The sequence below is a fragment of the Oryza glaberrima genome, chromosome 5, assembly GCF_000147395.1.
Source record: "Oryza glaberrima chromosome 5, OglaRS2, whole genome shotgun sequence".
NCBI lineage: Eukaryota > Viridiplantae > Streptophyta > Magnoliopsida > Poales > Poaceae > Oryza > Oryza glaberrima.
In genome coordinates, this window is record NC_068330.1 from 20,037,801 (window position 1) to 20,052,879 (window position 15,079).

At 48.0% G+C, this 15,079-nt stretch overlaps 2 protein-coding genes across 3 annotated transcripts; both read left to right on the plus strand.

Annotated features, from left to right (window-relative positions):
* Nucleotides 1-7,131: 7,131 nt before the first annotated feature.
* On the plus strand, nucleotides 7,132-10,314 carry LOC127774018 (selT-like protein). Of its 2 annotated transcripts, none has more exons than XM_052300286.1 (4): nucleotides 7,132-7,567; nucleotides 7,664-7,734; nucleotides 9,296-9,611; nucleotides 9,905-10,314. In XM_052300286.1, exons 1-4 carry the CDS (start codon nucleotides 7,283-7,285, stop codon nucleotides 10,019-10,021), a joined length of 789 nt encoding a protein of 262 aa, XP_052156246.1. In that variant the 5' UTR covers nucleotides 7,132-7,282; the 3' UTR covers nucleotides 10,022-10,314. The 2 variants fall into 2 exon arrangements, with proteins under 2 accessions (XP_052156246.1, XP_052156247.1); XM_052300287.1 differs by having other exon boundaries at nucleotides 7,142-7,567; nucleotides 7,667-7,734.
* Nucleotides 10,315-11,566: 1,252 nt separating this feature from the next.
* LOC127773143 (uncharacterized) lies at nucleotides 11,567-15,020 on the plus strand. The gene is made up of 3 exons (XM_052299169.1): nucleotides 11,567-12,838; nucleotides 13,602-13,712; nucleotides 14,579-15,020. The coding sequence occupies exons 1-2, from the start codon at nucleotides 11,614-11,616 to the stop codon at nucleotides 13,679-13,681; spliced, it is 1,305 nt and encodes a 434-aa protein (XP_052155129.1). The 5' UTR covers nucleotides 11,567-11,613; the 3' UTR covers nucleotides 13,682-13,712; nucleotides 14,579-15,020.
* The last annotated feature ends 59 nt before the right edge of the window (nucleotides 15,021-15,079 follow it).

Below are 15,079 nucleotides of genomic sequence, written 5' to 3' on the forward strand. Positions count from 1 at the left end.
CTGCGCCAAGCCGGTCTCCGACCCCTCCTCCAAACACTGCCGCGCCGGCCAGATGCAGCCGTCTGCCACGCCCTCGGCTAGCCGTTCGAGGTCAGATAAATTCTTTCTATAAATTATATATACTGCAAATGATTAAGTACTATCCTCTGATTTGCTTTGCCTTCTTGTGTTTAACCTTACATGGTCACCTTGTTATGATGAGAAGTCCATGGACAGGGCAGCAAAAAGGAAGAGAAACAATTCCCTCTTTTTATCTCTGAACACCACTTTTCAGTGGTAAGTAAATGACTTTTCTCATAAGTCAAAGAGGCCACCGATGTGCCATATTTAAATTGGACACGTCCATGTATCTGGGATAATAATATTATATCTATAAATGCACATTTATAAGGATGATTGTGAAAACCATTAGCTATCATTCTAGTTAAAAAATGCATATCTACTTGGTTTTGTTTCTCTGGTTTGGCCTAACTACGAAAGGGCCACTTATTCCCTTTTGACTGATGAAACGTATCATGTCTCCTTTGGATTATATATGTCATTCCAAAGTGGTTGCTTGCTTGGAGTAAGACCGAAGAATCCTTTGGGTATTCTTGCTGTCACCCTCCTCCAAGACAATGCAATTCAACTACTCCTAAACTTAATTCTCCCGGTCCATAAAATTCTGTTTCGGAAAGAGGCAGTTTTCGCAAGACAAAAATTACACCCACAAACTACCTGAGTTAAGGCGTGTCACGCTTGTGTAACCACATAAATCATCACTTTGATTGGACGGCTGACAAAAATCACAAAACTTAGGCTGTGTTTAGTTCAGCGCAAAGTTTGGATTTTTGTTGAAATTGGAGATGATGTGACTGAAAAGTTGTGTGTGTATGATAGGTTGATGTGATGGAAAAGAACTGAAGTTTGGATCTAAACTTTGGATCTAAACACAGCCTTAAGCACAGCAAGATGCCCTCTTCCCAAGATTCCAAGACCAATCGCCGGACTCTGCACCGGTATATGGCTTACGTACTCATTCCGTCTCAAAATAAACCAACACCGTATTAGGATGTGACACATCTCATTATAACGATCTCTCCGTTAAAAAAATGAATCTTGAATAGAATGTGACACATTCTAAATATTTAGATTCGTTGTATTAGGATATGTCACATCCAGTACTAGATTGTTTTTTTATACGAATGAGAGAGTACGCCGTTAGAGTGGAGTATAAATCAACTATAAACTTACTTGGAGGAATGGGAATTTAAAAAATGAATAGGCTTGACTTTTATGCAAGAACTAGCTATTTATATATTTCAAGATAAATATATTAAATGTATAGGTGAGAGATAAAGAGGGAAGAAAAAATAGAGATAATTTCATATATGTTAACTCTAAGCTTATGGTTAATTTTACTATTAAAATTGCTCTTATGCTCCTCATAAAACGGCCGATTCCAGCATTCCGCTAAACCCAAAAAGAAGCCTAATTGCGAGTGTACGAGCGTGATGTTTGTACATGTGTGTTATCCGCGTAATTAAAAAAACTGAATTAAAATTTTCGATGGAATACATTTCTCACTATCGAAGGGCCATTGGTGCGCGTACCAAACCCCCGGGGATTAAATAAAGGAAAAAGTACGTTAACCACCCCCCTCCCCCCCCCCCTGCGAACTATTGCGACAGTACGAATTACCCCCGAACCACAAAACCGGACATATTACACCTCAAACTATTAATACTGGCTGAATTACCCCCCGACTCAATACTGAACGGTTTTGCTCCTACGTGGCATACACGTGGCGTCGACGTGGAAATCCAATCAGCAAAAAAAAATATAGGTCCCACCTGTCATTACCTCTCTTCAGTCTTCCCCCTCCCCCTTCTCTCTCTCAGGCGTGCGTCAACGGGCCATGGGCAAAGGCAGCGGCACGCGGACGGGCGAGCGTGGCGGCGGGTGGCGCGGCGGGGAGTGGTGGGGCCGGGGCAGGCGGCGGGCGTGGTGGAGAGGCGGCCGGTGGCCGGCGGGCGTGACGGCGCCCGTGCCCTCCTGTCGCGGCGGCAGCGGCGCGCGGACGGGCGGCGAGCGCGGCAGGTGGCACGGCGGGGAGTGGTAGGGCTGGGGCAGGCGGCGGGCGTGGTGGAGAGGTGGCCGGTGGCCGGCGGGCATGACGACGCCCGTGCTCTCCTGTCGCGGCGGCAGCGGCGTGCAGACAAGCGGCGAGCGCAGCCGCGGGCGCGGCGAGTGTCGCGGCGGGGAGTGGTGGGGCCGGGGCACGCGGCGGGCGTGGTGCAGAGGCGGCCGGTGGCCGGCGGGCATGACGGGTGCCCGTGCCCTCCTGTCGCGGGGAGTGGTGGGGCCGGGGAGTGGTGGGGCCGGGGCAGGTGGCGGGCGTGGTGGAGAGGCGGCTGGTGGCCGGCGGGCGTGATGGCGCCCGTGCCCCCCTGTCGCATCAGAGGGCGACGAAGTGCCCCCCTCTCATCCCTCTCTCTCGGGCCGTCGGGAGGTCAGCGCGCACGCCCGAGCTCGCCATCGTCATCTTCAATGTCCTCGGCGCCCGCCGTCCATCTCGCCCTCCCCACCGCGCCCGCCGGAGCTCGAGGCGGCGGGAGGAGGGGACAACGGAGAGGATGCTGGGCTCATCGTACTCCGGCGGGAGCGGCTTGAACGACGACGGCGGTGGCTGGGGGATGACTCCGACGACTCTCCCGGCCTCGCCGCTCCCTCGCCGGTCTCCTCCCTCTTGAGCCCACTCCCTGGCCTCCTCACCTCCTTCCTCTCTGCCCTCCTCGCTATTGCCGGCATGCTTCGGCTGCCGCCGCTCCACCCGCTCTGCAACCGCTGCTTCGCCCCGCCGCTCTGCCGCCGGCGCGCGAGCCGCAGCCGCTGGCATCTAACGGGAGAGAGAGAGGGGGGTGAGAGGGAATGAGAGAGAATATTATATCATGACAGGTGGGCCCTATCCTTTATTTAATAAAAAACTTGCTGACTGGACTGCCACGTAGACCAAAACCACTTACAAAACTGCTCGGGGGGGTTTTTCATCCGGTATCAACAGTTGAGGGTGAAAAATGACTGGTTTTCAGATTTAGGGGGTAATTCATACTCACCCAATATTTTAAGGGGTAATTTGTACTTTTTTTTCCTTAAATAAAACGGGCCTTGCCGGCTCAGCTCAGCTTTACGCCTCCCTTTCCACGCCGGGGCGCGCCATCATGCGCCGGCCCGCGCACGGTGTTCCCCCTCCCTCCCTTCCTTCCCTTGTGCCCGCCAAAAAGCTGGGCGCCCTCCTCCTAATCATTGGTGCCTTAATCTTAATCAAATCTCGTCGCAATAATAACTCCGTCTAACTACCGAACCACTGTTTGCTTAAGGACGCAGTCACGCGGGCAGCCTGCCTCGCTAGCTACCGCGTGTGCGTGTCCTACTCCTATCAGTATCACCACATGACCCCATCGCACGTACGCACGCATTCGCATTCGCGCTACGTCGTGTTCGTCAAAGCGGAGGGTACATATGTCCAGTTCCGGTTAGCTGGCAGTGTGGGGCTTATGATGAGTTCTAAACTTCAACTCTAATTTCTTTTAGTCGCTTTACAAACTTTCCAAACCGATAAACGATGTGTTTTAAGTAAAAAAAAATTTCTTTACACAAGTATTTTAAATAAAAAAATGCTTTTAAATTTATAATAGTTAATACCTAACTAAGTATATTGTAATAAATCGCTTTTTTACTCAATGTTAATATGATATTTCAATATGTGGAGTTTCAATTTTTGAACTAGCCGTCAACTCGTAATAATCGTTGGGAAGCCTAAAACCGACCGCTGCGTGTCTGTTGCTGCAGTTGATATGGTGCCACAATGTCGCCTTGTCGCCTGTCGGACCATATAAGCCGAGACGACTAGACGAGTTGGAGTGGACACTGGAGTGCACAGCTCGGAGTTCGGACTGGTTAATGATTTGCACGTTTCACTTTCGCCTTACACCACCAAAGTTTTACCGCACGAGTTCGAGTGGTGAGCACTTATGGCGTGTCGCTGGAAGAAAGGAAATATTTGAAGCTGTTCTCGTAGCATTCAGGCGGTAGAGAGAAGATTCTCTCTCAAAAGACGTAAGTCGAGGAAATTGCACAGGAATCGCCTTTGGAGTAGAGCATTTTCTTCCCGCCGGTAGAGGTAGCTCGTAGTAGCTCCCATTCTCCCAAAGCTGCACCGAAATTTACCAGAAAAGCGCCCAGTCATGCTGGAATATTTGTTGCTGCTTGACTTGATCACAATGGTGGTATGGAATTGGGCCGATGCTAATTGCTACCGATTCGGAATAAGTCTACTTTGCCTCCCTCTGTTTTTTACCTTAATCAAATTGAATACCTCAACCGCAAAACTGGATATAACACATCCCTCAACTTCAGAAATCGGTGCAAATCAATTTCTTCGATGATTTAGAAAGTGGTTTACGTTGACATGGTAAGCTAACCGCGTTTGACTTGCCGAGTCAGCAGAAAAACTTAAGGGCACGTTCACTTTGATGATATTTTTAACCATATCATTTTTCGATAAAGTTGCAAAAAAATGTCTACGTTTAGTTTGTTGCCAATTTTGATCAATACATAAGAAATCCTGCCAAAATTTTGGCAATATTACTATCTTGCCAAAATTTTAGCATTGCCAAAACTTAGTAAGATTTATTTTGGCTACAATCCGAACAAGCACTAAGAAAAATATCATAGTGGCCCCCATGTGTCATCCACCCATCTCTCTCCCTCATTCCATTGCCTCCTCATCCTCCACCGATGCTATTCTTTGTTTATGTCCTTGTCCACCTCTGCTCGCACGCTCCCGCTCCTCCTCTTCCTTGAGCTCCTCACCGACCTCACCTTCCTCTTATACCACTCCGCCCCCACCGCATGTGTGAGCTCTGCCTCGATCGCTTCCACACCAACTATTCATGTTCCCGGTCGTCAACCTCGAGGTTGCCGTGGAGGAAGATGGCAACACGAGGGGAAGAGAGGGCTGCTGCGGTGGTAGTCATTGTTGTGGGCCCCGCATGTCATCATCATTGCTGTCCTCTTCCGCCCGCCAAGCGCATCCTTTACTACCATGACAGTCCCCTCCCCTTCCTCCGGCGGCAATGACGCCAAGGCGACATGTTGAGATGCGGGTTGCGTCTGCATGGTGCGTCGAGATTGAGAGGGGAGGAATGGGGCTGACAAGTGGGCCCTATAGTTTCTTTTTTACCTTGTTACGGCCCCATTTTTTTTTTCAATTCATTTGATGACTAGGCTTCCACATTAGCATAGATGGACCAAGTCAACCTACCACATCAGTATAAACTGCTTGCTAAATCTCTAAATGAATTGATTTGCACTAGTTCTAGAAGCTGAGGGAGGTGTTATAACCGGTTTTGTGGTTGAGGGATGTGATTTGACCGAGAGCAACAAATGAGGTAGTAGGCAACATAGACTTATTCCACCAAAAGGTCTGCATCGCAGAGGGCTAGAGCCCATATTTCCAATCTAGCCCAGGAGGCCTAGAGCCCAACGACACACTCTTGCAGAACACCGCGCGACCCAAAAAGACGGGGAATAAGATCACTTTGACTTCCTCAACTTACCACCGAATCTAAATCATATCCCTCAACCGCAATACCAGAAATGATTTCATTGTGGTTTTAGAAGGCGGTTTCGCTGATATGGCGCTTACGTGGCATTAAAATTAAAAAATATATGCGGGCCCATTTGTCATTCACATAGACAAAAAAAAAAAATTATGGGCACCACTGACATGTAGGTCCCGCATATCATCCGCTCTTTTATCCGTTCTTCCTCCTCCCTCGCCTCCCTCACCTCCCTTCTCTATATCTCCCTCTTTCTCTTCGTGCGTGGGGAGCAGCAACCGGATCGGCGGCGGCGACAACGGGCGGGGGCCGGAGGGGCGGAGGCGACGGGCGGGCGGCCGCTGGAGTTGCGGACGCGGAAGCCGGATCTGCCCCACTCTTCCTTCCTCCCGATAGAACGCGCGCATGGCCACCGCCGCTACGCCGCCGACCGTCACCCGAGAACAGTGCATGTGAGAGGGCAAAACACCGCCGCGATGTGAGCTCCAATCACCTGCCTGCAAGGAGAGAGTTTACCAACAATTCGGATCAAAATCAGCAATTGCATGAATGAATCGACTGCTCCTGAAATTGACAAAAAAAAAATCTAGCTCAAATGTTGGAAAGGCCAAAAAAAAGGCAAAAGAATATCGAGCTCTGGAGAAAGAATTCATTCGGAGGAAGAAGAAGAAAGAGAGAGATGAGTGGCGTTAAAGCAAAGACAGAGCCCTAATTATTCTTTCTCGAACACAAGCAGGCCTGAAAAATCTCTCCTCTTCTCCTCCTTCCTCTCGAGATTTGCACGGCTATCCCTGAACAAGCAAAAAATGCAGTCGCTGATGAACCCCGCTCACAATGGCGTCGCGGACTCCTACCCCGTGCGCGTCTGGCTAGCGAGCTCCTCTCCCGCGCGCCCAGCCGACGACTCTTACCGGCGCACGGCGTCCCGGCGAGATCCTTCCCAACGCGAACGTTGGCAAGGAGGAGCTGCTCCTGTGCTCCGTCGCCCGAGGTCCACCGCCTGGCACCCGCCGGCCGCCGCCTCCACTCGAGGCCCCGCCTGCCGCCGGCTCATGTACGGGGAGAGAGAGATAAGGGAGAGAGAGGAGGAAGAAGAAGGGTAGTGAGAGAGATGATGATATGTGGGGCCCACATGTCAGTGGGGCCCACAATTTTTGTGTGTGATTGAAAAATGGGTCCGCATATATTTTTAAATTTTAATGCCACATAAGCGCCACGTCAATGCTACGTGGGATAAAGACCAAATCAACACTGCTACGTGTGCGCCACATCAGCGAAACCACCCTCCAAAAGAAAGTTAAATTGTACCGGTTTTAATAGTTTGGGGGTCAAGATTTCTGGTATTACAGTTAAAGGATAGAATTGTTAAAGTGATTTTATTCCAAAAGAGGGAGGTCGGCCTTCACCGTCGGAGCCCGACCACTACCAAAGATTCCCCCACCTTCCCGGGCTTGTTCGCGCTGTTCCTATAAACTTCAACTGACAACTGGGACCCGCATCTCCGCGGCCCACCTGTCAGTGACACAGGGGGAAGCTTCGTCGCCTCTCTCCTCGCATCGTGTTCCCTTCCCGTCCGCGTCGCCGGTCGCGGGTCGTCCTCCTTCCGTTCCGCGTCCTCTCAAAAGGTTGGGAGGAGGAGGCGACGCGGAGCGCAGCAGTGTGAGTAGTGGTAGGCAGCCATGGACCGCGTGCAGCTCCTCCTCGTCGGCCTCCCCGCCCTCCTCTTCCTCTCCGACCTCTCCCACATCTTCGCGCCGCCGCCGCCGCATCTCCGGCACCCCCACCATCACCCGCCGCACCACCATCCCCATCCCCATCCGCCTCACCACCACCCCCACCACCCGCACCCGCCGCATCACCTCCACCACCCGCACCCGCCGCATCACCCCCACCCGCCTCACCACCCGCACCCGCCGCACCATCACCCCCACCCTCACCCCGATCCCGCCGCGGAGGCCATACAGGTGGGTGGGTCGTGAACCCTAGCCCGAGTTTCTGTTGCTGCGATCTAAGCGGCGTGCTGATTTTCTGTTTTTTTTGGGGGGTTGGCACGGTTGTAGCAGGCTAATGTTGATGGAGCTGGATATGGCACCACCGTCGAGCTGCAATTCTGCGCCTCCTGCTCGTACAAGTGAGTTTCATTAGTCCAGTGTGTTTTGCGTTCATGTGGTATTAGTGGCCGCAGTTGGTTCGTTGGATTATTTCTGTGCAGATTAAATGAGCATACTATTGTTGTAGCGAGCACCAAGCGGCTTAGTTGTGTGCTTGCCACAGTTGATAATATTCAGTTCGATTTATCCTGCACAAAACCATCTAAAAAAAATCTACTCCGCACAAAGATTTGCTAGGTGGATTGCTTGGTACTCCACTCTAGTGCTACATATGATCGATTACTACCATACACCCTGTGTTCATATGTACACTCATAACACTCCATGCTTGGTAGTTGTAAGCCTCACTCACTCCAGTTCGCTTCTTAAATTCACGATTACATCTTAGCAGTAGTGGGGAACTTTGTACGGGATATGGGTTCTGCAGTTATTGTTAATACACAGTGTGAATGATCTGTTGGACATATTAGAAAGAAAAATGTAAATGATAACAGTCATACACAGTGTGAATCATCTATATAAGGATGGAGGGGAGGACCCAATCTAATCCTATCCAACCGACTCTATCCCTGTCCCTAAGAGCTCGACCTCTTTGCCCACCGCCTATGACACTCATCTCATTTAGCTCTTTCTATTTTGAGATGAGACAATTTGTGATGATACATTGCATATATGTGCTGATCCATGCTTTCAGCTGCTTTGCACATATAAGCCTCTAGCTTGCATTCAGAATTTCAGATGTTAGATGCCAATGCCGAGTATGTGTGATTCAGTTAGTATGAAATGCCGGTATTTGTGCATTCACTGAATATCACACTTTCCTTACTTCTAGCTTTGGGACCAGCAAGTTTTAGCTTGGATTCGTTGTGGATCAATAGATATTTGCAGATTTTACTTTTTATGCTTAACTTGCTGCGATGTTCCTACACTCTCTTTTTTTTGGTAAAACACATTTTGTTCCATGGAATTAGTTATGCACCTGAGGAGGCTTATAAATGTTAAGTTCACTGATCTTATTTGTATCCTATCATAAATGTTTAGCCCGTGCTGCTGGAAAGTTTGATTACTCAGACAAATACCAAAAGTCTGCTCTAAGATACCAAAAGTCTATGACAAAGTAGTAGGATATTCCAAAAATGCTCAATAGGCAGTAAAAGAACTCTTTGAACTATTTGTATACTGTTACCAGACAATTGAATTTTACGTCACAGTGAAATATTGCATGCAATAAAATGTGATATGGACCATATAAAAAAAATTTTATATATGGATATAGATCTCCTAAGCTGAAAGCATGAGTATTTACTTAATTTACTTTGTATTTATAACATAGAACACAACTAGTTATTATAGTTAAAGTTTGATATGTATATTTCTCAATCTGTGGACTTTGGTACTTGTTGTCTTACCTTAGTTACTAATGGATTTTAGTTGAAAGAGCAATTAAAGTTGTGTGCCTAAATAGCCTCTCCTCTTCTTTCTAATTTATAAAAATATCTTTTGTCCATCCAAAAGACAATTCAATAGATTCTATGCTTTGCATCTGCAGGTTACACTAATAGTTTGAGTAACATTTTGTAGGGGAACTGCAATGACTATGAAGCGCATGCTGGAAACATCATTTCCAGGCATTCATGTTATCTTGCACAATTACCCTCCACCCTTTCCCAAACGTGTACTTGGCAAACTTGTGCCAATTCTTCAGGTTGGAGCCATTGCAACAATAATGGCTGGTGATCATATTTTCCCCAGACTTGGAATGGTTCCACCCCCATGGTACTACTCACTGCGCACCAATAGATTTGGAACCATGGCAACAATCTGGCTATTTGGCAATTTTGCGCAATCTTTCCTACAAAGTTCTGGTGCCTTTGAAGTTTACTGCAATGGAGATTTGGTATGCTTTCTATATGTCAGACACACCTGTAAAACTTCTTTTTATCTGCCATTTTTACATTATGAGCTAATTTTATTTCTAGGATTAAACCAATTAAAAATTACATTTACCTTGATATGCAAGTACAGAGATATGTGAATATTTTGTTTCAGCATGTATGTTTTTCTCCATGTTTCTTTGTACCTTTCTACTAAGAACTGCTACATGGAAAGAGGCTTTGATTTACCATCATGACTTGAGCAGTAAACAACCTCCTTACTTCTTCCTTGACGAAAATTGCTTACACTTTTCAGGTTTTCTCGAAATTAGCTGAGCAGAGGTTCCCTAGTGAGTTTGAACTGCGGGATCTCATCAACAGCAGATTACCAGATTCTCTGGTTGGGAAAAATGTGGGAAAAGCCTTATCTTAGACAATGGCATTGGAATATCACATGCCAATTCGACATCTTGCTATCAAGGTAGTACTATATTGTTTGCTGTTTGACGTCGAGCAGTTTGGAAGCTCTGCAGCTTGTCTGTGAACACTACTATCCGATTAAATGGCTTGTAAAGGATAACCTAGAGTGAGATAGTGACTCAATTGTATGAACTTATTAGTTATGCCACAAAAAAAATCATCATTTCCTGTTTATTTTCTGAGATGTTGATAAAATATTGTAGTATTCGTCACCTTTGGTGTGGTTCATACTTTTTTATACTTGTATGCATTGTGCATTTCTGGGAAATTTCTATGCATGCTCAAGCTGGCATGAGAATTGAGACAGCGCTGAAATTGGAAACCGGAATGCAGGAGAGTGACAATCCTATGCTAGCCAGCTTCTGAATGTCTATCTGAAGCTGTAGGATATCTCGCAAAACACCACTGCGCAGAACTCTGAAGCTGTATGTTGCAGCCCTAGTATAAACTGCATGTGATCTCAGTTCATATATTTAACCATCAATCTGAACCTGTGTCACCTTATGCATCATTCAGACACTCAGACCTGACATGGATGGCTCTGGCTCCCCGTATACCTGTTCGCCGACGGCCTCCGCCTCGCCATTGGTGAAGCCTGAAGCACTCGTCGTTGACCTCCACCCCAAAATTTAATTTTCGTCTCAAAATATAAAAATAAAATATAGAAACCCTAGTAGGGGATAGGATATTTTTCGAAGCACTATCGTTGTTGTCTACTACCTCCACCCCGAAATTTAACTATCTTTATATCAAAATATAGAAATTTAGGAAATTTAGTATGGGATATGATTTTTGTTTTTTTGAGAATTACATAGTACAACGCAGACACTCACAACGCACATGCATTCACCCGTACTATGAATCTGACGGATCTTTTATTAAGATTTATATTACTAAGAAATATTTTATTTCGTATTATGTTTTTATATTTTAAGATGGAGGGCATATTTGCCTCAAATCGAAGGCTCAAATCACGTGTCGCCACTGGTGCTTTGCCAAGCGGGCAAAAGGCCCATGCTCATCGGCTCGGCGCTGCCCTTTGGCGGGAAATTAATGGCTAGTTGTGTCATTAGTGTGTTATAAACAGGATTCCAACTAAAGCCGGGGCAACTCAAACAGTCAAAGCACATTCAAAGTTCAAACTCACCTCCTGCCTCCTGGACATCTATTGCCCATCCTGTGTGAACCAGGTCCGTAGACCTACAGTAACTGACAACCTTCGTCTCCGCGGAGCATCAACCCAAACTGTTTCGTGGAACATGTCCACCGTGTCTTTAGCTGTGACCACGAGCTGTCAGACCTGCGCGAACCGAGTCCATGTGAACCGAAAAAACCCCAACTCCATCTCTATCCCCATCCCAATCCACTGAACATGCAGTATCGCTCACTGACATGTGGGCCCCACATTCCATCGGGTCCACATGTCAGTGAGCAGTAGTGCAAGAACTCCCTTTCCCACTCTCTCCATCCCAGTATCCCACCTCGGCTCGCCCACAAAACCCTCCTCTCGAGTCTCGTCGACTCCTCCTCGCCGGCTTTGGGAAAATGTCGCTGCTGCTCCGCCGCCTCGCCGGCGCCGCCGCGGGCCGCCACCTCCGCCGCCCGCTCTCAACGTCCGCGTCGAGACCTCCGTGGGGCATGATCCTAACCGAGGCGGGGCTGGACAGGTCAGGGGCGCCGTCGCGGAGCGCGCGGGCGTCCTTGGACCTCGTCGAGCCCCCGGGCTCCTCCCGCCTCTCCGTCCCCGCCCACTTCATCAACCCCGGCCCCCTCCCGGACGCCGAAGGGGACGCCGTCGGCTTCGTCGGCTGGGTCATCGGCGGCAGCGGCGACGGGCTCCTCCTCCTCAAGTTCTACGACACCCGCTACCACGCCCCCGTCGTCGCCAACGTCCGCCTCGCCGTGGAGCTCCAGCTGTCCAGGACGACGAGCGAGGGCGTCCTCGACCCGGACGTCGCGCACTTCGTCTGCAACCCGCTCAGCGGCCAGATGTACCGCCTCCCGCCCGCCATCGAGACCACCAAGTACAGCACGGGGCGCGGCCTCCTCACCCGATCCGAGTCCCGGCACGGGCCGCCCGACAGGTACGTGGTCGCGGAGCTCACCAGGGGGGAGTCCGGGAGCAGCGTGCTGCGCCGGTTCATGTCGGAGACCGAGGAGTGGGACGATCTGGCGACGGCGCGGTCCTCCTCGGGCTCGGAGAGGGCGGCGGCGGCCGAGCGGGTGATGCACCTGGACCACCAAGTGGTGGCCTTCGGCGGCCGGCTGTGGTGGGTGGACGTGAGCTGGGGCGCCCTCTCCGTCGACCCGTTCAGCGACCGGCCGGAGGAGCGCTTCGTCGAGCTGCCCAAGGGCAGCGTACTGCCGGACCTGACCGGAATTGGGGGGAGACGGATTCTTGGCTTGTATCGGCGGATGGGGGTCAGCGAGGGGAAGCTCCGGTACGTCGAGGTGTCCAATGCGAAGAAGCCGTTCGTGGTCAGCGCATTCTCGCTCGACGATGAGGGCAGCAGCTGGACGCTGGAGCACAGGATGGAGATCACCCCAAGCTGGAAGGGTGAGCTCAAGGTGCCCGAGAAGCCGCGGATCGGCGCCATCGATCCACTGAACGCCAACGTTGTGTACCTGATATTCCTCCACGAGGTTCTTGCCGTGGACATGGCCAAGGGCGAGGTGATTGGGAGGAGTTCTCCTGATGACGTCAACTCTAGTTCAGTTGTGCCATGCATCCTACCACCGTGGCTCGAATCATGTCAGATCCCCTCTGCAGGTATATCCTCGTATGTTCGATATGTTTGAGTATTGAGGTACTATACTGCAATTGTAATTGTTAAATTGCACCGAGTATTGGAAGTGCAGGAGTTCACTATGCTGCAATCATTGGATTGCACATACGGTTCTTTTGAAATCACGTGCTTGCAGATTTAAGCAATTTATGGATTTCTGTTGATAAATACATACCTGCTGTATCCGTATTGTGGTTTCTCAAGGGAGTGCATCTGTTTGTCATCACTGTAGAAAGAGTCGAGTTTTTCTGCTTCAAACTATAGCAGCATGTCTAATATTGGGATTAGATTTATGCAGAGTTTGCGAATTTCGATTTTTTCACAAGGTTTTCCTTGATTCCTATCTTCTCAAATAGTCTAATGCAGTACTATTCAAATGTTCCATTGAAGTGGTGCTGCGTAGATGCCCTCAAATTAAGTGGTGCACTGGTGCTACTGATATGTTAAGCAGAGTCAATCGTCCCTGATAAGACTTACACTTACACAGTAAATTGACTATAGCAGTGATGATCATGGACAGATATCAGCACCAGAACTTGGTATTGGCCGAAGAACCTCACATCCTTTTGTCATTGGAGTGGAATGTCTGTTATGTAACACCTATGTTGTTCATGTGTAGTTAATGCCCAAGTGTTTTGATGCAATGTTCATTGCCAATGTCTTTTGCAATTATTGGATACATACATCGTTCCTGTCACTATCATCTCTGTGCTACTATTGTTAAAGTTCTTGTACACATGGTTGCAGCAACCCTTTCGACCAAGAAGACTGATGTTGAAAGAAATACTCTGGCAGACACGCTGGTTCGTGTGGATAGAGGCAGTTAAAACTGAACTGCATCAGTCGATTCATCTTTTGGTATTTTTCTCGTCTAACTTGTGTTTGTGTACCCTTATTTTATTATCCATTATTAGCCGTATTTCATTGTTCTGTCCGGATTACTCATGCATTATCTGTAGTCAATGCAATGGGTAATGGTTTACTTTTAAGAAACAATTCGTTCAGTCTGCTAATTGTTACATCCTCAGTAGTCTCTCGTAATTACCTAATACTCCTGGAGAACTGAATTTTGTTCTCCTAGCGTCATTTTTTTTTACTAGAGGGGGTATCTCAATGCTATTGATGTTTGTAATCCCATATTGTTTGGTTGAATTCTTTTTTGTTCTTAAATGATAGTTACATTTGTCTGCCTCCTAAAATTGGCGTTACCTTTTAAATCTTATACTCAAATTGTGGTGAAGTACTTGCTCTGTTCGTGCCAAATGTTAGTGCTGCCGACTGCTGAGAATTGTCACTTCGCTAAAGGATGGTCACTACTGTCAGAACCAGCAGACATGAACTATCTCAAACCTAAAGTTACTCAGTGTCTTAACCGATTTCGCCTTCACTGTCCTCCTGAAAATTCTATAACCCGTTGATCAAGAGTAAACTAAAGCTTGTTGCCTGCTCCTTTACTACTAGTAGTCACTAGACAGGTTGTAATTTTTGCTTCAGTCAACACTTAGACATGCAATGCCACATCCTTGACTGATAGAGTAGGAACAAAACCAAAAGGATGCTCTGGTTTCAGTATATTTGTGGTTATACTGAATCAACTACTTTTTTTATCGGATGTATCCGAAGAGACTGAATCAACTTAATTTGACAATTGTTCATTTCATCTGTTCTGTTCTCTTCTCTGTTTATGAGATAGGGAGACTGATGTGTACTCATCTGCTTTGTAGGTTCCTTGGGACTGACTGGAAGAGATGTTCAAGAGAACTTGTTTAGATGGTAGCAGTTTCCTGAAGTACCTGAACTCTCGTTTTTGGGGGATGCTGTGAGAAGTTTGGGTTTTGATGCGCCATTGGACTTTGCTGGTCCAACTTGTTGAATTTCGTTTTGGACAAACACCGGGGAATGTTAACATATTTTCGTATTTTTCCTTTTCTTCCATACCTGTTGAATGGTTAAGTAGAATGAGTATCTCCAAGTAGAAGCTGGGCATGGTACTCCTATGAACCCAATGTTTGTTTTCAGGACACTTATCTCTCATAAGCATTTAAACTATCTTCGCTTGTAAGACGACATGTTTGATCGTGCAATTTCGAGGGATAAGTTTTTGCATATCGTCATTAAGAAATAAGCAACACTATTCGTTCTTGTTGAATGAACTAGTGCTACTGAGAATTTGGGTTTGTTTTCATCAGTTCCCTCTCTCGGCCCAGGGTCATCTGACTCATTTC